Raw genomic sequence first — 24,415 nt, 5'->3', positions numbered from 1 at the left:
TATATTCTTATCTTACATTCCGGAGCCTTCATTCCCCTCTTATCACAAGTTATTTCTTTTTCACTAATTAATAAGCACATCAACAAATACAAGTTTGTAGTTTTTTCACTATCAAGGCTTCTCAAAGCTTCTTAACTCAGATAATTAAAAATTTTCTTTATTTTTTCTAAACACCATCCTTGTTTCTATTTCTGTTGGTAACTTTACTAAATATTACCTATTAGGAAAAATGGTAATTCGAGTAAATTTAAAAAATGATAAACACTTTTTTAAACACTTTCACTGATACAGTTCATTGCGTAAAGTTTTGTTGAATCTTTTTTTTTCAGCTTTTTTGTATCAGTTTTAAGTAAATGTTATCATCCTTTGAAGAAAAAGTTAACTAAGAAATGTAAATTCAAAAAAATCTAACGAAGCATTGCTTAATAAAATAAATAATGAATGATTTCATCGAATTTTGAGAGAATAATAATTAAGGCTTACTGTTAAAAAATATCTTAGTTGTTTTTGTATCATTCCGATTCTGGAAAAAAATTTTCGGTACTCAAATATATAAATACTTTTTGTTAAACAACATGTTAATGTATTATTATTAGTTTTAATAATGAATCATAGGTACTAGAAGTTTTAGAAATAGTTCAACAGTGATGTAGAAAATTTTTTGAAAGGTTTCACAAATAATATTTTCAAATTCAAGAGTTCAAAGTTTGCCAAAAACTGACGAATCAATTTTTTTTGTCACTCTAATAAATTATTATACATTGTTTGGTATACAAATTGTTTTGTTAAGAAATTAAGTCTACAAAGTCGACATTTCGGAGCTAAACAATTATTTTAAAAAGTCATAGATATTGTATGATTAGTCATATCAAATCCAAACATCTTGCTCCTTTGTCATAATCAATAAAATAAATTACACGTAATATACTTGTGATATAGAGCATGACTTTATTTAGTACATATCGTCAATATTTCGTTTTCATTCTGAAAACCTCTTCAGGAAAATGTGCAACTGCCAAAATAACATGTCAAATAGACAAAAGAGCGCTACTTAATATTTACATAACTTAAACAATAAATGAACAGCAATAAAGAAAATAAACTATTGCATAATATCAATAAAACATGAGTGCGCATACGAAAATACAATTCATTGACGATATGTACTAAATAAAGTCATGCTCTATATCACAAGTATATTACGTGTAATTTATTTTATTATTTTGTTTTCTTGTATGATTAGATTTAGATATTGTAACGTAAATTTTTTTCTAGTTCGTGTTAACGCTCTGAATGATCGAAATAGTTTTAAACTTACCAAAAAAGTGGTTTTTTAAATTAGTACTTTATGAAAAATAATTAAATAATCATTTATAAAACTAGTAAATTATGAAAAAAACATTACTTCACCTTTTTTTTTAATGTAATAAGAGCCATATTTTATGTATACTTTGCAACTCGTGTAAAAATTTATTGGCTCGAACAAGTCGGTAGTTAACGTATTAGAATGAATGCAAGATTTAAAAAACATTGTTTCATCGATATATTTGTCGTTTCAAAGTGAAATTATTTTTTTGGCATCGATATTTCATGACTTGTTTTTACATCGAAATAATCGCTCCATCATCTTTCCGATTAAAAATAATTACATAGAAATCATTCTTGACGTTGCCTCTGGCGTTAATTTATCAAAACGTGGGCATTTCGAAACAACCAGAACGTTCCAGACTTTTTCATTAATGAGCTATTAATATGACAAAAAAAAAAAAAGCTAATAAAACACATGAGATATCTATTATTTCAGCTATTTTATTTGCTATTATTTTTAGTTATATTATTAGCTGAAAATTTTTTACTGGGTTGGCCTTGATCTCAGTTTGTTCCAAATGCAATGTGTTTATATCAATTGCATAAAGCACCATATCCCATCTTGTAGTATTCGAAATAACCGGGCTTCTGGTACATCTTTTTTGTTTTTTTGTCGAAGCCCACAAGTATCCATATTTACATAAGACACGTCGTAAGTACACACATCTCGAATCGTCTTGCTATACTTATTAAACGCTTAGAGAATATATACATATATATATACATATATGTATATATTCTCTAAGATTAAACGTTAAAAAAATTGCAACACATGAGGCAAAAAAATTCAAGCCGCTGTCGAATCTATGGCGAGCTTTTCAGCATATCGGGCCAATCGGGGTGCAGCTATACCAACTGTTCCAGGTTTTTCATTGGCCGAGGTACCGGCGCGCGCGCGCGCAACCTCTTGCAAGGCGCTTCGCCATTGGCCGCCAGAGGGGCGGGAGAGTGCGGCTAAACGGAATGAATAAGCAGAGGGGGGCCAAAGAGAGACGCAGATAGCTGCCGGAGCAGAGTTCCCCGTGACTGGAAGAGAAAAACGTTGTTCCGCCTCCCTCTTGGTCTCTTGGTCTTCTTGGCGCGCGCGCGTGCATGTGCTATACTGTTGCTGCACTATCCATCACATCATCACATCACACTTGTCCACTAGACACCAGTTAGATATATACGATACCTATCCGCCGTCGTATCCGAACGGCATTGGTTAGCTATACTCAGTACTACAGAGCGGGAAGCAGTTCCTTGGAGGAAGGTCGGTTAGTGCTAGAGAGCGATCCCCTCAAGTTGTCCTAGTCCTCAAGTGTTCGTACACATCGTCTTCGAGAGGTAAGTGCTCGACAACTCTTGCTTTATACCTCGGGTGTTTGCATCGCCGGCTCTCGTCAAAAGTCGGATCCCCCCACGCGCTCGTGACCCGTGCGCCGGTAGCCGGCATGTTGGCGTTGGAAAAGCAAAGAGCCTCAAAAACATTGAACGCACACCGCGAGCTCGCGCTTTGTTCCCTTCCCCTCGTTTGTGTCCATCTTTTTTTGTTTTTTTTTCTCCCGACCCGTAGCGCGAGAGCGCGCCGGATGGACGATTCGTCCTGACCTCGTTGCAGAGCAGCAGCAGCGTGAAAAAGGCGGGAGAGCCGCAGGGGGGACCCGAGCCGAGGGTAAACAGCCTTGAGACACCTCGATCACGAGCCGGCACCACGTTTGTCCACACGCTGTTGTCGGTTGTTAACGGATAGCCGTCCGAGCGTCGTCGGTGTATCTCGGGTTACCTCGGCGTGATTGTATACGGTGAGAAAAACGGTGTTGGCGGCGTTTCTGGGTACAACTGATAACGCGCGAATTGCGCAGCCTTCGCAACGACAAAGATGTCGGCGAGCCTAATATGTTTTGTGTAAATTAGGGTTGTGTGATAATGCGCGGTGCTCCGACGAAGCGGATGACGTTAATTTCGCCTTGGGGGGGGGGGGGCTTTTTATATTTCACCCGAAGACGTGGAGCTCGGCAAGTCACGTACTTGCAGCAAATTTTCACCTTTTGGTGTCCGCGTACGTGCGCAATGGACAAAAGAGAGAGAGAGAGAGTCGTGTGCGTGCGTGTTTTTCGGAAAGATGCTTTTTTCGTGGCGACATGGCGGCTACAAGCTCGAATGATTCACTTTTATTTGGCCCAATTGCCTGTTGCCAGCCACTTGGCTGTAGCGATGCTATTGGACAATTGGCCGGTGAAGTTTCGTAGCTGGCGCGTGCTTCGACGTGCTTCGTTCTTCCTTCCTCGGGTCCGTTGAGAAAAATGGCGAAGCTTGCCTGATTGCCGAGCGGGACGAGGAGGGGCCGCGAACGGGGTTTTTTTTCTCTTCACCCCCCCCCCCCCCCCCCCCCGAGTTTTATTCCTTCGATTTTTGGGGTGTCCTTTTTTTTTTGCCCATGCCACCTTGGGACGGGCGTAATTTTGGCCAATCGAGTCGCGCTAGGTCGAAGCGCTTAACTTTAATTTACTTGTCTCTTTCTTCGCTTCAGTGGCTTATCTCTCCTTCACCTTGATCGATTTGTCCATATAAATTTTATCGCTTTGTATGCACACCTTAGAAAATTTACTTTTCACTTTTCATCCATCAATTATTAAAAAACGTTGATTATTTTTACATAGCAGGGAACTAGAGTTCAAGGGAATTTCATAAAAATTTAATTTAACTCAACAGTATTAAACAATCCAAAGAATAAATAATGTTGCCCACATTAATTTCACACAATTAAAATACTTGATAAAAAAAAATGGTTTTAACAGTTTAAATTAATTGGTTACCATGATCATGAACATTTGATGGTTTAAAAAAAAAATTTTCATGTTAATTCCAAATGCTATGTTGATTTTATTTCAGAAATGGCTCCTAAGAAAGGAACAAAGAGAGCAGAGACCGAAGCAGTTGATCCTGCGCCAGCAGAAGTCGACGTCTCTGCACCAAAAAAGAAGAAGAGCCAGGAAGAGCCCAAAGAGGTGAAAGAAGCCAGGTTACCCAGGGCAGCCAAAAACAAGAAGCCTGAGCCAGAACCCGCACCCGTTAAGGCGCCCAAAAAGGCTGCCAAGAAAACAGAAAGCACAGATAAAAAGACTTCTGGCAAAAAAGGCAGCAAAAAAGCTGAAGTCATGGAAGAGGAGGCCGAAGATGTTGATAAGGAGGTAGAAGAAGCTGCCGAGGAGCCTGCAGAAAAGCCCGCCAAAAAAGGCAGGGGCAAAGCAACGAAGAAAGATGCTTCTGCAGAAAAAGAAGAGGGTTTGTAATCAATTTTTCTGCATTAATTATTTTTCATCGAGTACCTCATAATTATTTAAATCTAAAATATTTTTCGTCTCTCATGTTTTCAATTATATAAATCGAAACAAACACTCTTTGTTCTATTTCAGAAGACAAAGTAGATGACAAAAGTTCACCTGCTCCAAAGAAAGGCAAGGGTAAAGCGACAAAGGCAGAAGGTATTTAAACTTTCATGAACTTATTTACATTTTTATGTAATTATTTATGCAGCCATTTCAAATAAAAATGTGTATCCTAACAAATGACATTGTAAACATTTTCAATTGGAATAAAACAGTTATTTTTAACTTCATATTCTCAACATTACAAAAAAGTTAAACCAATTTGTTGTTCTTTCAGCTGCCAAGAAAGGGCGGGGGAAAAAAGAAACAGACAGTGACGCCGGAGAATCAGAAAAAGATGAGGAAGTTGAAGACGAAGTTGAGTCAAAAGAAAATGGTGTCGAGTCTGTAGAGAACGGCAAAGAAGAAGCCGAAGAAAAAGAAGTTGCTCCTAAAGCGACCAAAAAAGGCAAAGGTGGCAAAGCACCAGCAAAGAAGACCAAAGCTGCCGCAAAAGGCAAAGCAGCAGAACAGAATGGTGATAAGGAAGAGGGTACGGTGAATGAAGCCGAGGCTGTTGAAGATGCTTAGACTTAAGAAATTAATTTTTTTTTTTTTTCAACTATTTTTTTTAATTATTTTACTATTTAATCACCCCTTTGCATTAGCAAAACAACTACATTCTAATCAATAAGAGTGTCCGATATAATCATTAATGTGAGTTTCTATTATTTTTAACGATTGAATCCGTTAAGCTATACTAGGAGTGATTCCGTAAAATCTAAGATTTAAAAAATAGGACTTGAAATATTTTTGAAATACTGTATGTACATTTTTCAATATGTGTAATAATTACTCTTAGCTTATAATACCAGTTTTGTACTTTTAAATACAATAACGAAAATGTTTATTGAAATAAAATGAATTTATTTGAATCCCATTATGTATAGTCTGTTAACTGCATTTGCGTAAGCCTCTAAATCCTTGTAGAATTTTTCGCTGATCACTGCTCTACTTAAACGGTATCAAAGAATTAACTACATTTATATAGGAATACCAATGAGTTCAAATTAAATTAATTAGCCATAAACGGTATTTTACTCGTATTATTCATCCTAAATTTTTGCCATTATTTTTGTTGTATAGTTACATTTATATTTTTAAATAAAATGAATAAAATCATTCTCATTTATTGTTTTGATTGTCCTAGGTTTTAAAGTTGATTATAAATTATAATCCATGGTTATTTCTCACCAAAGAATTCAGATTTCATTAGATTGGTTACTAGTTATACACTAACATTAAAGTGCGTTCAAACAGTTTTTATTGCTATAAATTTTTGTTGTCTTCAAAACATTAATCTACTGTAACAAAATAATTAGTTTTTATATAACTTGGCATGAACATCATTGCCCAATTTATTGTGAATATTCTCTGTGAGAAATAAATAAACGAAGTGGATAACTTTTCAATTATAAGTAATAATATTAGAAAAAGCTGACATTGCTGAAAACTATGTCCAGTCCTAAAGCAATTGTTCACCGAGTTTCGTAGTGCATGTTCACCTCTGCACTAAACCTATACTAAGAATTCCGTCATTGACGAATATTTACTTGTGCATTGACAAATGAAAGTACGAAAAAGATTTAGACTTGAGCAAAGTAAATGTATACGTATACCATCAGCCGGCTTGTCTGAAAATACAAAAAGAGCTGACAGGTGCTTAATTTCGGCTCGCCATCTTGATGGTTCATACATAATAATACTTATATACGGTTGCATGGATCTCGTTGCATAAAGTCCGAGTTACAGCACGCCTTGCAGGCTGTGTGTTTTACGCGAGAAACAATTGGAAATGAGAAAACGTAATCTTATCGCGTCGCTGCACATTCATCGCAAAACATTTGGTTTCTTTTTTCTTTCTCATAGCCATTTATCCGTATATCGATCGTCTAATACAATTTTGTGTTTAGTGTGAAAAAAATATCTGGGGTTCAAGAAAATAATCATTCCAAGAGAGAAAGAAATTTTCTCGATGTGAAAAAATATTGTTATTTCAAAAGAAATTATTTAATTTAAACAATAAATATTTTCTTGATTCTAAGAAATTTTGGTTTTTCAGTGTGTGCCTGGAAAATCTGGAGGAAAAAATATTATTCAGTTTTTGCGTAAAATCGCTGTTTCATAGTACACGTGGATAAAATCAATAAACAAAATCAAGTACTGACGCATCGTAAAGAAAATTCAAGCAAATGCGGCTTTATTGTATGAAAAACCATATAAATATGGAATCTGCAAAAAATCTTTGAGTCAGACGTCTCATCTTGAAAAGCACTCACTCCCATCCATTCAGACAAAAAGTCATACCAACAGTGCGCGCGAGTGCTGTGGAAAAAAAATTTTTTTTTTTTAAATCTTGTCTTCAAGTGCGAACTCGTAAACCTCCAGACATAATGTATTCCTTAAATGAAAATTCCCTATAAATCGTTTTCTTTGAATCAACATTTTAATAACCCGAGTAAAAATAATTTTATTCACTTCATTAAGTATAAAAAAAGGTAAAAAGATAAAACTAATAATAACAAGCAATATATATATATATATACTGTCTAGATTTGAGAATAATAATTGTTATTTTTCTAATAGTTATTATGTTATTTTTTTTCTGCGATACTTAACTGAATTGAAAAATACGTTTTTTCCTCTGTCCATAAAAAACCACAATAAGTTTTTATAATCCTTACGAACAATTAATGTAATAATTCATAGATATTTTTATGATTTACTTAAAAATTTGATATCTATTAAATACCAACAATAGATATTATCAGCTATAAGTATTAACTAGTCATAATTCATAACAATAATTATGACTTTTTACTGTTTTTAAATTAATTTCCGAGATATTATTTATGACCAAAATGAAAAACAAAATAATAACTAATACCAGCAGTAATTAAATTTTATCATCAGTTTCAAACCTGAACGGCATTATTTCTTGTTTTATTTAATATTTTTCTTTTCATCAATTATTCACTAAAATAATTTTTGCTTGGGAATGCACGATTGATTCATACAATCTAAATGATTGTATATTTTAGTACGTATACCTGGTCGCGCGTGTCATCAGGTGATGCACCAGATTCCAGGGACTCCTATTTGTGCTTGTTTTACAATTTTGATGCGCACCAAGTTCGAACTCTTTGGTTGATCAAATCAGAAGTCGGATGTACTTTTTTATTCAACAATTTATGCCTATTTTTTTTAGCTTTTTATTTACATCTCCGTTTCTACGGTGTTTCAAGAGAAACTTTACCATCATCAAATTTCTCGCCATTAAATTACCTACGAAGTATAGTGTATTGAGAATCCATCGTTTAATTTATTTTATTGAGCCTATAACTTTAAAATAACAAAAACTGGCTAGTTTTTGAGATTTTTTAGTCATTTTCAAAGTAGTTCAACTTTACAAATTATCCACTTAGGTACTTGAAACATTTTCTGCATAAACTTTAGGTGTTGTTGTTTAGTAGATGTTTGCATTCGCTATAAGAAAAAATTAAAAAATTTGAAAAAAACGGCGTCCAGCAAAAAAAAATAAAACTAATTTTTGCTAATAATTTCAGGCTAGGGCATTTTTTTATCACTAATAATAAATATCGGAGATGTCAAGTTCGCTTCTGTGAATCAAAATAGTTCGAGGTATAGATCCCAAGTCGTTAAAGAATATATGGTCTAGTTGAAGCTTAGGCCGTTACAACTGAGTACTTACTACCACTGTCTCCCTCGAGTAGCGTTTCGAATAAAAATTATTTTTTTATTTTCTTTTTCCGATTAAAAAGAGCTAAATTAAAAATATACATGTATCATAACTTTTTTCAATATAATTGTGTAAGTGTTTTATGAATTTCTCAATTATCGTGTTACTTAAGTCGAGTACTGTACTCTTCCCATTCTAATTATTCTTGCTCAAAATTTTATAGAAACTTAATGTATATATAAGTCTATCTAAATATATGAGTTACTTTTTTTATTGGTTATAAATTTTATCGTGACACAAAATAAAACAAAATAATAGAAAGTAAGAAAATTTTTACGAAATGCAATATGTACTTTATCTGCAACGTTTCAATTTCCACTTTTATGCAATACTTTTGGCATGCGATCTCTTAAAATCAACAGTGATAACAGCTAAACAATTTTATAAACATTATTGAAAATCAATAACACTATTTGATACACTGAGAGAAAAAAAAAATTAGAGAAATTCCTGCAAAAATTACCATTCTGCACAGTAAACGGATGCAAGCTGGAAAAAAAGGAAAAAGTTGTTATTTATAGCAATAAATATTATTGTTTTTAAAACTTAAAATTATAGTTCGAAAAGTAAAAATTTCTATGTGGGAAAGTAAAATTTATGAACCGATCCTTTTAAGGTTTACTGTTTCAGAATTTCTCTATAATTTTTATTATTTTTTTCTCTCAGTGTGTAAGCAAATAAAAATTCAAAACGTTCGAGGTAATTTCCATAATGGAAAAAATTTTTGCTGTAAACAATTTCTTCATTCATGATGAGCATAGATAATATATGTATAATAGAGGTTCCTAGAGCAGCACAAATGATACATATTTTAAACAGATATTTTTCATGTATAGAAGCGTGTGTACTGTATTTCTAAACGAAAAGTAATTACCATGTGAGACCGAGGAATGGTGAAATAATGACACATTTGTCTTTTAATTTTTTTTTTTCATCTGCTAAATAATTATTAAATTATATTGAGTATAGGTAGAATTATCTGCGAGATTTTATTTAGATTTTTCAGTCCAAAAAAAATTGTTTAAGATAGTTCTAAGATTTTAAAAAAATAGCAAACAATACCAAAAATTGTAAAAATTATCTACAAAAAATTTTTTTAGTCCAAAAAAAACCAACAAAAAATTAGTAGATAATTTAAACCCTTTTTAATGTAATTGAATAATTTTTAAGTAGATTAAAAATCTTTAAATTGGTTTCGAAAAAAATCATTCCTGTGGGTATATAAAAGAAATATAAAATCTTGAAAAAACTGCATATCCCATATAATATACGTCTCCATATAATGTATTCACATACACTTCCACTGAAACTACTGAAGATGAGTATTCACATTAATCTTTTGCCTCCTACGTACCCAATGGGTTTACACAAATTTTATTTTAAATAACAAGTAACTCTACTTTTAAGTTGTTGCTTTTACGATAAATTAACAGGTCATATAAATGAAAAATAGTAAACTTAACTTACACAACAAGAAAATAATGTTGTCCTTGTAATATTTCTTATAAATTGTTAATTTTACTATTTCAATTTTTTTTTGTCTCCTAAACGGTGGTACACATGTCGTTATCTCCACAAAACTAAAATCCGTACCCAAACAATCTTAAGATTGTGAAGTAAGGATGTGCCGCCAGATAAAAGATGATTTCCTATTTACATATTATTATGAGATTCAAATTTTTTAACTTTGCTCAGTATTTTTGATTACTTTTCATATTTATTTCTTGATTTTTAAACCATTAAACTTTGCTATCCATTCCTTGAACTTGATACATATATTTTTTCAACCCAAAACAAAGAAGTTAAAGAAATATTTTACATTTTGGTTTTTTTCTTCAAAGACTTTGGAGATAACAATTCAGTTTTTATTACATACGCTTTGTAAGCTAAAAATGATTGTGTGCCAAGTATAAGCAATAGAATATGAAACAGTTGAAGAGTTAAAAAATCCAGAAAAAATATTGAATGTGTAAAAAAAAAAAAAAAAAAAAAAAAGAAAGAAATAAAACGATTAAAATTCTATTTAAATGTAAAATAAACTTGTTTGGTGGTACATGTAAACTTTAAAACTTTAGGATTTTCAGGTTATGTATTTTCATTTTGTGTTACAACCATAGAGGTATAAGAATAGAGGAGAAAAGGGAGCGTGATATGCGACAGCAGAATTCGCTACGTAACGGGGCATCTATCTTTGTCTGGCAGTTATGTTATTGGTCAAGTCCTACATGAGATTGAATCGACTGTAGGATTCAGGACGAAGAAGTAGCCAATAACGTAGCTTTGGCAACAAGGACAGATGCCCCGTTACACTTGATTATGCTGTCGCTGCCGCTAATGGGCTAGTATAGCGCTTTTCCCCTCTATTCTTATACCTCTATGGTTACAACGAAGATGCTTTAAGGGGTAACGTAATCGAAAAATTATCACACCATAAAAATCGAACATTACACCTAAATAATTTACAACAAGGTACAAAATAGATGTAAACGTATGCACATTTTTTCAGTAAACAATATTTCGATCCAAACGTAAAGAGTCGTTTGTATTTCAAACTTGCCTGCGTGGCGCTTCTACACCACTCGAATTTGTAACCGACTCGTCAGAATTACCAGCACAACCTTATAGAGCCTACGAGTCTAATCGTGCACGAACTGCACTTGTACTGGGTTTCAATCTCATGACCAAGAGCGAGCAACAAAAGTGCACCAAGCTCCCGCTGGAGCAAGCCGATTTGTGGGACTCGCACAACCCCGATATAACGGGCTCGTACCGGCTTTCGTAGTTAACGGCCCTCTTGCTCATGCACATGTTGACGTAGCTGAACGTGGTTGTCCACAGCTGTTGGGCGTAGGCAAAGTAAAAGCAATACTCGGCATCCGTCTCGGATAAGTCGATGCTGAACCTCTTGGCCCGCACCAAGGGATACCGTAACCCAACTCCCGTCAGCACGGCATCCCCGATGACGTGTCCATTGGCGTTCATTACGTCAAGCTTGACCTGGGCATCGGCACATGTGGACAGCGACCGCCGGCAGTCCAGATAAACGAGGACGACGCCACCCTCGCGGCGATTGAAGACCTCGATGACCCTCAGTCCCCGTTCCAGCCTGACTGTGGCCACCATCTTTTTTCGTCCCTTCGCGTCGCACTGCATACAGTTCAAAGCCACGTCGTTCCATTTGTTGTCCTGGTGGCAGAACGAAAAGAATCCATGCTCGTTCGACCGTACGGCAGACCTGATCATGCCCAAAGATTTCACCAAGTGGTGCACGACCAACGTGGTCTCGGCGCCCTCGTGGTCCACGTGACTGATGTTCATCAGAACGTTCATGTCAGCGTTGTACTTGATGGTTGTGAAATACCCACCGCCGCTGGAATTCAGTCGATCCGCAACCATCGACAGTTCGTTTTCGTAATACTTGGACGGCAAGGGGACGAGTCCGCCAACTTGCTGACCTGGAAACCACCAAACGAGGAATCAAATGGATGAACTTTTATTATCAATCGACTCGTATAGTAGGGATACATATAAACGAGCTCGTCGTTGGCTCAGTGGTTAGCGTGCTAGCCACCGAATCAACACAGCTCGAGGGGTCGTGGGTTCGAATCCCGGTCAGAGGCCACTCGGGTTTTCGGGATGATGCCACAAAAAAGCGGTAGTATAACTTAGCATGCGATGAATGAGAGCAATATTTATTGTGACTACGCGGTTTATTGTATCTGCGTTTACACTGCGAGGAAAATACACAATTGTTATTATCTAATGTATCGAAAACTACTGTATCAACATATTTATGTTATGAGTGTTCAACGAGTATATGGAATGTTGTAACACCAATTGATTAATAATAAAGTAAGTGTAAAATATCTCATGTGAAATGTTCAACACTATAATATAAATAGTGACACAAGTACATACCGTTGTGGTTGTACCGGAGAATGCACGGATTGTGCACTTGTCCGCACACAGCCTCGCTGCTCATGTAGATGTTGAAGCCGTCGTGGGAGACGAGGATATGGTAATTGGGCTCGTTGGTCGTGTGCTGCAACTCGTCGTAAATACTGTCGTCGAGCTGAAAGTGTAAAAAGACGTCGCTGCAGTTGTCCATGTCGACGAGGCTGACCGATCCGTACCGTAAGTGGCCTTCGCCTTCGCTGCGCGTGGACCACGCCAGGAGGACCTTGTTTCCTGCGAGGGTACTTTGAAAAAGATCGGTACCGCGGTAATTCCGGTAGAGACGATGATTCTCCGGTATGATGTACTTGACTTTGCATCGCTGCACTTGCTCGCGGTGGTTTGTGGTCGCAAGGTTTAACCAGCAGTCGATGGTTTTCCGCTCCTCGTAGTTGCACCCGACGTACAACGGGCTTTGGTCGATACTATGGTACGCCCCGAAGTAGTCGGGTGTAAAGTCTTCGACGTATTCTTGGAACGTCCGCACCTCGACCGTCTCCGCGACGTTGTACAACAGACCCAGGGCCGTCAGGACTTTTATGAAAAACGGCATCTTTGTTGGTGGACGACTGGCACTTGGGTGTACCTGTACCATAAGTTTAACAGAGATGAGTTGAAGAAGTAGCAGTAAAAAAATGTGTGCGCTATCTCGTCAACTAGGCATTTATTGTTCTGTTTGAGCTACACAGGAAGTTGTACAATAGGACCAATCAAGCTTACAATTTTAATTACTTTTGTTTGATGGACTCCATAGACTTTTGGTGGTTCTAATTCATAAGACAATGTGAAAAGTGTTTGTAATCCAAAATTTGAATTCGTTTCATACACGTTAACTATAAAAATAATGTTCTAATAGTGGTTTAATTAATAAAGCAGGAAGAAGTTGTGCTTCGCACTTACCTTGATGCCCGACAGTTATTGACAGTATTATTAAATATCTAGCTTTTTTACATATAATAAAATATGGGTGCAACGCGAAGCCTCGAATATATGTGGTCTAAATGCTCGTAGAGCTTCCCGTGTACTGAGCAGTTCTTGAATACCCTAGTTTATACTGCAGATAGTGCATTGTCGTTTTTCCTAGAAGAAGCTTGTTTGACTTTCTTTTTTTTTTTAATTGCCTGTAAAAACGACTTCCAACACAAAACGTTGTTTGAGAATTGACACAATAGCTATTAAATACCAAAGTTACAGATAAAACAGCACTGCTATCGATCTATTAACTATTCATTGTTTTTTACCTGGGCTGATATAAGTAACCCAGTTTGTACTACCCGTGGTGACTGATATTTGTAGTGTTAGTGGGTTTTTCCGCAAACACAAGTTTTCCACGTTTATAATTACCATTGGAATGTTTTTTTAGGACAATTCTATCAGCGCTCCAAAATTTCTAGCTTTTGCAACTTTTCTCTAAACGCTATACTTTTTTGGTAAAAAATTCGCAAACGGTTGAAAAACTGGAATTTTGAGATTTTCAACCACTAATATATCGACTGTTAAAAAACTTTTTGCAACTCTGCGAGGCGTAAAAGTTTAGTTAAACTTTGTACTTTAAGAATACGTAAACTTCAGACTGGTAAAAAAATTTGCCTCTCAATGGAAAGCTTTGAATCGTGAGCTTCTTGGTATATGCTATCTATGGTCTGCATACGTGTAAAAATAAGATGAACACCTTTGACTAGAATAATTAGTCCATCCAATTTTTTTTTAAGTATGTTGAATAGTTTTACGAAATTATTGATGATGGATTGTTGCATGACTATCAAATCAATAGTTATAAATAAATTTTGCAACAAATAAGAAAAACAAATTTTTTTCGATAAAATAAAATTTTTTTTCTTATTCCTTGGCTAATTTAAAAAGAAAATTATCTTTTAGAATTTTTCTCTACATAACGGCAGGTTTAAAAATAAATTCGCAAATTTCGAGAATCATAATTCTAGTCAAAGGTGTTCATCTTATTTTTACACGTATGCAGACCATAGATAGCATATACCAAGAAGCTCACGATTCAAAGCTTTCCATTGAGAGGCAAATTTTTTTACCAGTCTGAAGTTTACGTATTCTTAAAGTACAAAGTTTAACTAAACTTTTACGCCTCGCAGAGTTGCAAAAAGTTTTTTAACAATAGAGATACTAATGGTTGAAAATCTCAAAATTCCAGTTTTTCAAAAGTTTGCGAATTTTTTACCAAAAAATTATAGCGTTTAGAGAAAAGTTGCAAAAAATACTTTTTGCTTAAAATGTGCCAAAGAATATGAATAAATTTTTTTTTCACCGAAACTTTATGATTTTTAAATTTGTTTATAACATTTGTCAACAAATATTAATGTGCAAAATTTTACAGCAAGCCACCATCGAAAATCGTGTCCAGCAAGTCCAAATAAATAAAAAAAACTTGAGTGGGACCATTTTAATGGAAAAGGTAACGAGAACCCCCCTGACGCCCACACTATAAGACTTTGGTTCTCTGAAATGTATGAAAGTAATGCTTAATGAGTTTGAGATTGTATAAAACCATTTTATTTACTTTTTACCTTTAAAATAAAGAGAATGATTTTTGATCATCCAATTTTTGTTGTAACTTCAGCTCAGCATTATTCATTATTATTTAAAAAAGTTTAAAACTAAGTATCCATAAATGATGTTTTAACATTAACTGGGACATGAAAAGTTCCGTTTTCCGTAAAATGACCCACGTATGATCAAACTTATTTCTCTTTTTTCGGTTAGTAGAGTAACCTTACACATTGTTTATTTAGTTTGCGTGAAATGAGCTGAATTAGGTGACTAGAAAATTTGAAGTGGATAATGCAGAAGTAAATAAAATGGTGGTATCTTTGTTATAAATTCAGGATGCTTTTCATTACATCAGTTGGCTTATGGAATTAGTTTGTAAGTATACTTTTTTTAATGTTCATTAAAATCGTAAATTCAGAATTTTTTTAATCATATGCGAAAAATAATTTATAGACATCATCGATGAATACGTATCAAATTTAGTATGATGTACGGCCTCATAGCGGTTTTATTACTTTCGAAGTTGGTGTCACCTCTATAATTTAGAGCATAAAATAACATTATAACAATAATCGGTTCATTGAAGTGAACTGAGAAATCAGTCTTTAATTATCGTTGTTGGTGTAATGAAAAATGAAGATTCATACTTATATTTATTACTAAATTAGCTCTATGTATAAAGGTAAGTCATGTATGTTGTCATGTAACGTTATAGATTCACTATCAATTATTTTATGTGGTATTATAAAAATTACGTGCATAATGCAGGTTTTCGATTTTATTGAGATTGAGAAGCTTGTGAAAAAATTGAAAAACTTATAAAAAATGCAGTGATTTCTGTCGTTGACTTGGTTTTTTATTTTTATTTTTATTTATTATTTAGATTAGATTAGTTGTTTTGGAAACAAAATAACCTTTTCGGTTTCAAGGTAGGCTGCTTCCCATACTCTTCCCATAAACAATTTGATTTTAATTGATCCAAAAAATTTTAAACATTAAAAAAAAATTAATCAGCATCTTTCCATGGATTAAATTTTATATGTAATTATTTTATACGTGTTACATGCGTTAGGTGTTTTTTTTTTTTTTTTTTTATTACAACATGCACTGATTTCACCGTTTTATCGAAGTGAGCATAAATAAAAATATAACTACTTTATTAGATTTCTAGGAAAGGTTTTAAAGCTTCGATATAGCTTTAGTTCTCGTGATAAAATATAAAGGCTTAACAAGACTTAAATTATTCTTAAGAATATCTTTTATCCTCAATACTGTTTTTGATTAAAAATTCTAAAATCAGTTTTCATTTTCCACAAAAAAAAATTTTTTCTATTTAATGATTTCACATAGTATGCCATAATAAAATAATCAAAATCCTCCTTTAAAAATGAAAAAGATGTTTTTTAAAACCCATAAGTGAAAAAAACTGAGTAGCAAACAGTATAATTTTTTAACTTCTTATTGTACATTTAATAAACATAAAAAAAGCCTTGTTACGTCGGAATCGATTGTGGGAATCGTGATATCCAACTGAGCATACACATGCATGTACGTATGAATATTATTAGAAGAAGAATAGAGTTTTATCGTCATACGAGAGAACGTATGCAGATCATGTTATCTCGACACTTAATTCATCCTTCTTCACGATGCAATTTCTACGAAAGAAAAGAGAAGAAAAATTTAGTTGAAAATCTAAGAAAATTTTTTTTTTTATCATTTACGAGGAAAAAGGGCTACTTCGAAAATCCTAGTGAGGCTTACAATGTGGATGTAATTAAACATAATATTATTAAACTTATTTTTGGCCTAATTAGGACATTTGCAAAACAAAGCAAATATTTGACGCCTCGATAAAATAAAGCGTTAACTTAAAATTGTCTTCAGGAAAGTACTAGCTCAAATTCAGATTACAGAAAGCAGTAACTTGGGGGCCCTTTTTTCTTTTTTGTAGTGTCAGTACTGTCTGTTTTATTTTGTGGGGAGAAAAATGGAAAAAGCACATACATCACATAAATCGTAAGAGTATAAACGAAGAACTTTATAATCTAAACGAGGAATTATTCGCACAGCGTATTACAATAAATTTAACGTTTTGATCATTTTTGCCAGAAATAACTACTCGATCAGATGACCAAGTCCTTTGTTTACTCCTATGATTGTCGTGATGTTTAAAATTTTCATTTTTTTCTCATAAAATAAAACAGACAGTAATGAAACTACACAACTTGAGAAAAAAAGCCTTTAAATTAGATCTTTTTTGAAAGCAATATTGAGTTAGCCCTTTTTTTGATAGAAGGTTTGATATGTTTTAACGTTGTCATTAAAACTATTTTACTTATTCAAGTTATTTTGGTGACGATTAAAAATTTTCAAATGTAAATAGAGTAATGACCTAGAATGTTTTAGATTTATTATCCATTTTCAACTGAAATAATAATTAAAATCAAAGAAAATTCTGGTTATGTAGGAATTAACAAACGATATTTTTTTTTATTATTATTTACGCTATTTAAAACACGTTTTAAAAAAAATTATTTTTTACGGACTCTATAAGTTAGAAAACTAAAAAAAAAATAGAGTACTTTTACTTTTACGTTGTTTCTTCTGATACACAATCAAGTAAAATAAAAAAAAAAAAAAATAAAAAAAAAGAAACCAAATAAATCATTCATCAAAGCAGCCCTATCTCTTTTCTCACTTGTTTTTGACGAGTCAAGCTTAGTATGAAAACCGCGCTTTTTTTTTGGTACTGATTACAACACACTCAATCGAGCGCTCCAGACGTTTCAATCCTAGTAAATAACGTGCTTGTCCCTGAGTCAGAAATACACGGGAAAAGTCTCGATGATTCATCATCGTCAATACGAAGCGTTAGATTTTATTTCCAGGAAGTAACGTTGTGAAGTCAACACCCAACTTTATCAAGAGTTTATCAATTTATTTTTTTCTCAAATATTATTCGATAAGCTACCAGAAGGTATAAAAATGTTTACTCGTTACTCGAAGGATTCAATCGGTGTGCCACAGCCGAGCAAAATTCCTCCCGCAAACTCGCGAGATATTTTTTTATTTTTTAATTTTTTTTGAGAAATGGCAACCTCGAAAACTTTTGTTTTTCTCGCGACGTACACCATCCTTTTACTGGCCGCAACTGTCAGTTCAAAAATTTTCCATACAAACTCCAAGGAGGCCGACACATCGAACCACCTGATCGTTGGACACAGAGAGTCACTTGATACTCTCGCCCACCAAGAAAACGTGTCCGAATGGGCAAGTCTGATTGGCCGCATCGTCGAGAAGACCCGCACTTTCAACATCACCAACGACTACGTGATCACGCAAATACGTGCCCTGGACCGGGCCACCGACGGTACCGGAGCCAATGCTGTTCTCGTTGCTGGCGGTCCGGGAAGTAATTTTGCCACTTTGGAATTTGAGAGCCAAAGATTTCATGGTATCTATTTCACCGTTGAATTGTACGCCAAGTACGCCGCGTACGGAAGTAGATGACGATTTTTTAATTTACAATAACCCGTCAATGCTCTTACGTACTTAGAGTTTGATGTAAATAGAAAAATGTAAAATAAATTATTTTCGATTGGCAATATCATTCTCCTATCGTTTGTTGAACCCATTTTATGTCCAAAATGTTGATGTGCGTTTTTTTTTGTACAAGAATTTAATCGTAAAGGTAGACCTAATTATTTATTACATGATACGTTTTAGTGGAGATCTGTTTTTTTTTTTTAACATGAAGTCGCTCTGGTCACATGTAATAGTACTGACGCAAAAATAAGTTTCAGCCCAATTACACTATAGTCTAACGAGTGCTCAGCAAATAAGACTGCAATTTGGATGAAAAAGACAATTGACTGCAGTTATACTTTTTGAATGATGTAAAATTGGTCTCACAAAAAAAACAATTCAACGTATACTCAACGTGGTACGATCAGTTGATTGTACTCGACAGAGATGAGTCGTTATGTCCCACATGCGTTTTCAGTATTGTCACCATAAGTCCAATATTATATCATATTCAAAACCATATAACAATATTTTTTATGTGAAATATAAAAATCTATTTCGGAAAACTTGTAATGCAAATTTAATGAAAAGGCACTATATAGTCCATTACGTGTATTGAGAAATTTGTGACTTTTTCACTAAAAGAAAAATTCATTATCTTACTAATTATAGTAAATTTTGTGCCAATAAACCGAAATTTATAATTTTTGTGGATGATGTTCGTTTATATAAAAATTGTGAATTATTCAAAATAAAGGTATTTCATGTCAAATGAATATCCATGGAAATTCCTAAATCCTTCAGAAAATAAGTGAGCGTTTGTACTCATAGGTTGTTTAATGAAAATACGATTAAAAGGATTGTATTGGTGTATAGTGACGATTGTATCATAACCATTATCTTATTTAGTTATTAGCTTTTATTAAAACCGTATAATGGTTATAGCTTTACAAAAGCTTAAATGAAAAAATTGTTGACTTGTCACATCATTGCGACCATTTTCAGAGTGTACATTTGTTTCCAGATAGATTAACTGCTTACATTTAACAAAAAACTTGTTTGTTAAAATATTTATTATGGATGACAAAATAATTCAGTAAGAAAGTGTTACGCTAAATAGCTTTTTTTATTTTTCCAATTTAATTTTTGAACACCATTTCTCAAAGACAAAATAGCTTAGATAGCTCGTCTTATCGTACTCGTCTGTTTCTACTCAACTTCATAGACGATGAACTCTTATGTACAAGAAGATAAGAAATGTCGAACGTGTAAGCTGTTTAGTTCAATAGTTTATTTAGTATATAAATAAGAGCTTACTTATATAATGATTTTTATAAATTTTATTTTGGATTGCCTTGTTTTGAGCTATTATGATTTTTAAATTATTAGGCAGATGAGATATAAATTTAAGTGATTTATAAAATTATTTATTGAAGTTTAAAAATGTTATCGAAGTATTTCTCTCAAAATTTCAATCGTCACTTTGGTGTTAACGGCGCTATTTTTTCATAATAAAATTTTAACACAAAAAAGCCATCTATATGGTAACATTAAGATACGTAAGTTATAAGTATACCATAGTTACTAAAAATTAAATTATATGTATTTACCTACTGACATGTCAAAGTTACGGTGGCCACTTAATTAATGTTGCGATTTGTTTTCGTTATTTATGAGATGGGAAATACAAATTGTGTTAATAGATTGTTCGGAAAAAATTTATACTATTTACATATTTCGAACAAAAATAAAAAAAAGGATGTGTAAAACTTAAAGTTAGAAAACTTTTTATACATTTCATTGTCAATCATAAGGTTCGCAAGTTTTTTTTGCCAGAAAGGATTGCATGGCTTTTTTAATTGCCATAATTTAAAACTGATATGAATTTTTGTTATAAGTATTTAAAAACGTTATTAATTTTGTGTATATTAAAACAGTGTAATTTTTTCAAAAAAAATATCAAACTTAAAAATTAAGTTATTTTGCAACTTTTTTACTCTGCTACACTTTTTAATTGCTACTTACTCTACTTACTTTTTACTGTGTGTATTAAAAAATAAAAATGTGAAAAAAATCAATATCAGTACCAAAATAATATTAGTTAAATCAATGTTAAAAGAAACTACTATGAATTCATAAAATTTACAAAACTTTTCCAGAAAAATTGTGAGAACATGTTTTTCCTTTCTCAACTATGAGTTGGTTGAGAAAGTGACGACTCAGCGTTTTTTAAAGATAAATTAAAAATTAATAGGTTGTTATCAGCATCGATGCTAATCAAATCATTTTTAGCTTTTAAATCAAGGATGTATTTATTTAAATTCACTATTGTTTAAGATTTTCTTTCATACTAACGAAAAATAAAAAAAGAATTTTTCCGCCCTCGGCTGGTTTTGGGAGGCTGGTAGTTCCTCGGGCAAAAAAGCAGTTTTCCGATACTCGTTCGAAAAGTCTCCTTTACGAACCTCATTACGGACCTCGCCGTCGGCTCGGGCCCCAAACCTCTCGGTTCGCAAACAAAGACTTTTCAAACTCGTAGGAAAACTACTATTTTGCAATAGTGTGCGGAAAATAGGTGTTTTCTGCACTAATATTAGTGTAGAAAATCGATTTCCCCACATAGTATGCGGAAAAGGTGTGTGGCAAAGGTTTTTCCGCACAGTATGCGGAAAAGGTGTGCGACACCTTTTTACTTTCCGCAAACTTCAAATATTTTACGCACACCTTTTCCGCACACTATATGGTAAAATCGATTTTCCACACTAATATCAGTGCGGAAAACACATATTTTCCGCACACTTATGGCGAAAAAACTTGTACACAACTCGTGTGAAACGATTTCCCGCACTCGTGTGATAGACTCGCACTCGTGGTCGGTGACGGTAAAACTCGTGCCGTGCGATCACACTCGTGCTACGTACTCGTGTGCTCAACTGGCACTCGTTCCCGTCAACTCCGGCCACTCGTGCGAGTCAATCACGACTCGTGCAGGAAGTCGTCTTTTCCGTACTTGTTACGTAAATAACTATTTTTCGGTAAAAATAAATTGCGCTCAAAACTTACCTTATAATCATTTCAAAACTTACGTTTTATAATCAACGATTATAGGTCAGCAAACAATGCTTTTTTTTATAAATTATATCAATTCAGTTCCAAGGAAAAAAATTTTTTTTTAATTGCATAGTAACAAGAGCAAAATCATAAAATCATTTACATCAATTATATTGCAAAACATAAAAAAATTCTTTAATCCATCACTACAGGTCATTTATATAATTAATTTAATTCAATATATTTAATAACTCAAAAAAAATTAGGACGTAATTGTTACTTGAGTAATTACTCGATTATAAATGTTTACATAGCCAATAATTTTCTGTCATTTTTTGGAGGTCCTCGACCCTTTCCGCGATTTCCTGGACCTCTTCCGTTGTTTCCTCCTTGACGCTCGCCATCACGATCTTTCTTTGACTTTTGATTTGATCCATTCGTTCTTTCCGTCGAGGACTCATTCTATACACAAATACAATCGCGTATGAATAATTGAATAAAGCGTGGGTCGTATAACTTTTTTGATATCAGTTGTTGTTTCGTTGAAAAATACGCATTCTTTTGCAATTGTACTTAAATATTTTCAATACACAGTACTTGAAGATCATCTGTGTTTTAACAATAAAATTTATGTACGTTAGTCTAGGTGCTTGTTAAAATCCGAAATTTCTTCAAAACGCTGATAGTAAAGAAAATTAATTTTGCAAAATACTGTTAAGAATTTATTTCAATCATGTGCAAACATATTTTAAATTGTGTGAAAGAAAAAAAAATGTGCAATTTTATTCATGCTGCTGCAGTGACTGAAGTAGGAGAAATAGTCGACTTCAGGGCAGCCGACGAAGGTGCTGGAGGTGAGCTGCCAGATGCGGAATTTTTTCCTACCTCGGATGTAGAGTCCGATGCCCCGCTTGGAGTTGTTTTAGCGGGCATTTTACGCAATTGTCTTCGAGCGCGTATTACTAAAATACAAGAAATTACAATATAGTATATGTACTGAATTTTAAGCGTTATTAGACATAAAAAACGTTAATATTTGTGCTCTATAAACTTAAAAATAATTTTTTTTTTAATTCTAAAACCATGATTTATTAACATATTACAGAATGCTTATCTGGTAATAGAGATGATTTTACCGGTGTAGGTAATAATGGTATACTTACGTAGGGAAATTCAATGAAATTCAAAAGCTTTGGAAACCATGTGGTACAAATTACTTAGTGAAACGTTAAAAAACGATTTTTTTTAACACATTTTTTTTAAAACGAGTTGCGGAAAATAATTTCTCGTCGACAGTTTTAAAAATTTTAAAAACGTTATCACAGCTCACGTCGGTGTTGGTTACAAAAAGTTTTCCGTAAAATTATTAATTTAATAAAGTATCACTGACGGTTACTCGATTAAATTTTTATTTAAAAAACGAGTAAAAAGGGTTATTCAAAAATTATGATCGTGGATTCAGGTGTGGTTACGTAACTGAGAAATAGTGGTGAAAACGTTATCAATCATTAAAGCTTTTCATCATTTGAACGTATCTACGGTATTAATCACTATACAAATATTGCAAAAATTACTCAACGCAAAAAACTATGTAGTAACCCTTACCTCCCATTTGGGCGTCTGAAGGTGAATCTGCCTGAGAAAAAAATGATAAATTATTGATTTTTTGTATTTTTTATCATGAGTAAAAAAATTTTTGAACTAAATCTAACAACGTACTTAATCTCACTATTTTTCAAACATTATGGCTATACAGGATGCGGTATTCATACATTGTTCTTTAACATGTGTTACAAAAACAGAGTACGAAATTGCAAAAAATTTGTTTGAGGTCGTAATAAGGTGTATTATTTAATTCATTTTAATTTAATATTATGTTTTTTTAAAAGCTTTTTTTACGCTTATGTTTTTATTTTAAGTATTTCAATGACATAGGAGCATGGAATCATGCCAACCAAAGAAATAAAAATTGCTTCTCATATAAGTAGATAAAATACTACATTGACTGCATTGACAACTGAGTGCCCTGTTAATTTTATTAATTATTTTCATTGTTTTATTGAAATATTTTAATAATATTTAATTTAAACGATTCAAATATAACACAAAAATAATTTACTTTATTAGACCACTCAGTCGTACTTAGAAAAGTTACCGTGATGTTTTCAAGATTACATTCAAAAGAAGAAAATATTCGAAAAAAACTATTAAATTTCAAATATAATTTTGTTAAAATTAACTTACTTCACAGCAGACCACCACTACTAGAACCACCAAGACCAAAGGAAGCAGCAACTTCATGTTTGCGGTTAATACGTCTGGTATAGTGAAATAGATGTCCAGAGGTACGTATTTATATTTTTTTGAGGATTGTTTTTTTAGTCAAATGCAGAATACAAGTGAACGAAGTAAAAAATGCTGTTTCTTAGATGTTCCAACATGACATTATGTAAACTTTTTCATAGATAATTATTAGAGCTGTAGTCACGCTATCTGCGAAACAAAGAAAATTAACATGTAAAAAAGTGGAAAATGTAGTAACAATGTCAGAGATGATCTTTACAGTTTTGAATAACATTCCGTAAGCTGATAGTTCTTTTTGTTGCTGGAGACCATAGACGTGTAGTTAGTCCTTTTTTTTTTTTTTTAATATCAAAGTAGTAAAATTTAAAAAATTTTTACTTTGGATGTTGGTTAGTTTACTAAGAGAATTAAAATCTATCGATGAACGTGGTGAGTGAACGTGCTATTTTTTTTTGAATGAGTGTCATTATTAACTTATCACAAGTTCGTAGAAAGTCACATGTTTATTATCAACATACTC

The 24,415-nt window shown here is 33.2% G+C and overlaps 1 protein-coding gene and 1 pseudogene across 1 annotated transcript; both read left to right on the top strand.

The window, feature by feature from the left end:
* The first annotated feature begins 2,371 nt into the window (after nucleotides 1-2,371).
* LOC106643075 (uncharacterized) lies at nucleotides 2,372-5,653 on the top strand. Its single transcript, XM_014358049.2, has 4 exons — nucleotides 2,372-2,694; nucleotides 4,243-4,635; nucleotides 4,767-4,835; nucleotides 5,017-5,653. The coding sequence occupies exons 2-4, from the start codon at nucleotides 4,245-4,247 to the stop codon at nucleotides 5,307-5,309; spliced, it is 753 nt and encodes a 250-aa protein (XP_014213535.2). The 5' UTR covers nucleotides 2,372-2,694; nucleotides 4,243-4,244; the 3' UTR covers nucleotides 5,310-5,653.
* A 12,428-nt stretch (nucleotides 5,654-18,081) lies between these two features.
* LOC106643081 (putative salivary secreted peptide pseudogene) lies at nucleotides 18,082-19,231 on the top strand (annotated as a pseudogene).
* Nucleotides 19,232-24,415: the final 5,184 nt, after the last annotated feature.

Source organism: Copidosoma floridanum, unplaced genomic scaffold, assembly GCF_036245765.1.
Source record: "Copidosoma floridanum isolate Cflo_tuat_1 unplaced genomic scaffold, Cflo_Japanese_pri ptg000007l, whole genome shotgun sequence".
Lineage (NCBI taxonomy): Eukaryota > Metazoa > Arthropoda > Insecta > Hymenoptera > Encyrtidae > Copidosoma > Copidosoma floridanum.
Note: the sequence above shows the minus strand (reverse complement) of the source record. Positions and strands in the feature narration are given on the sequence as shown.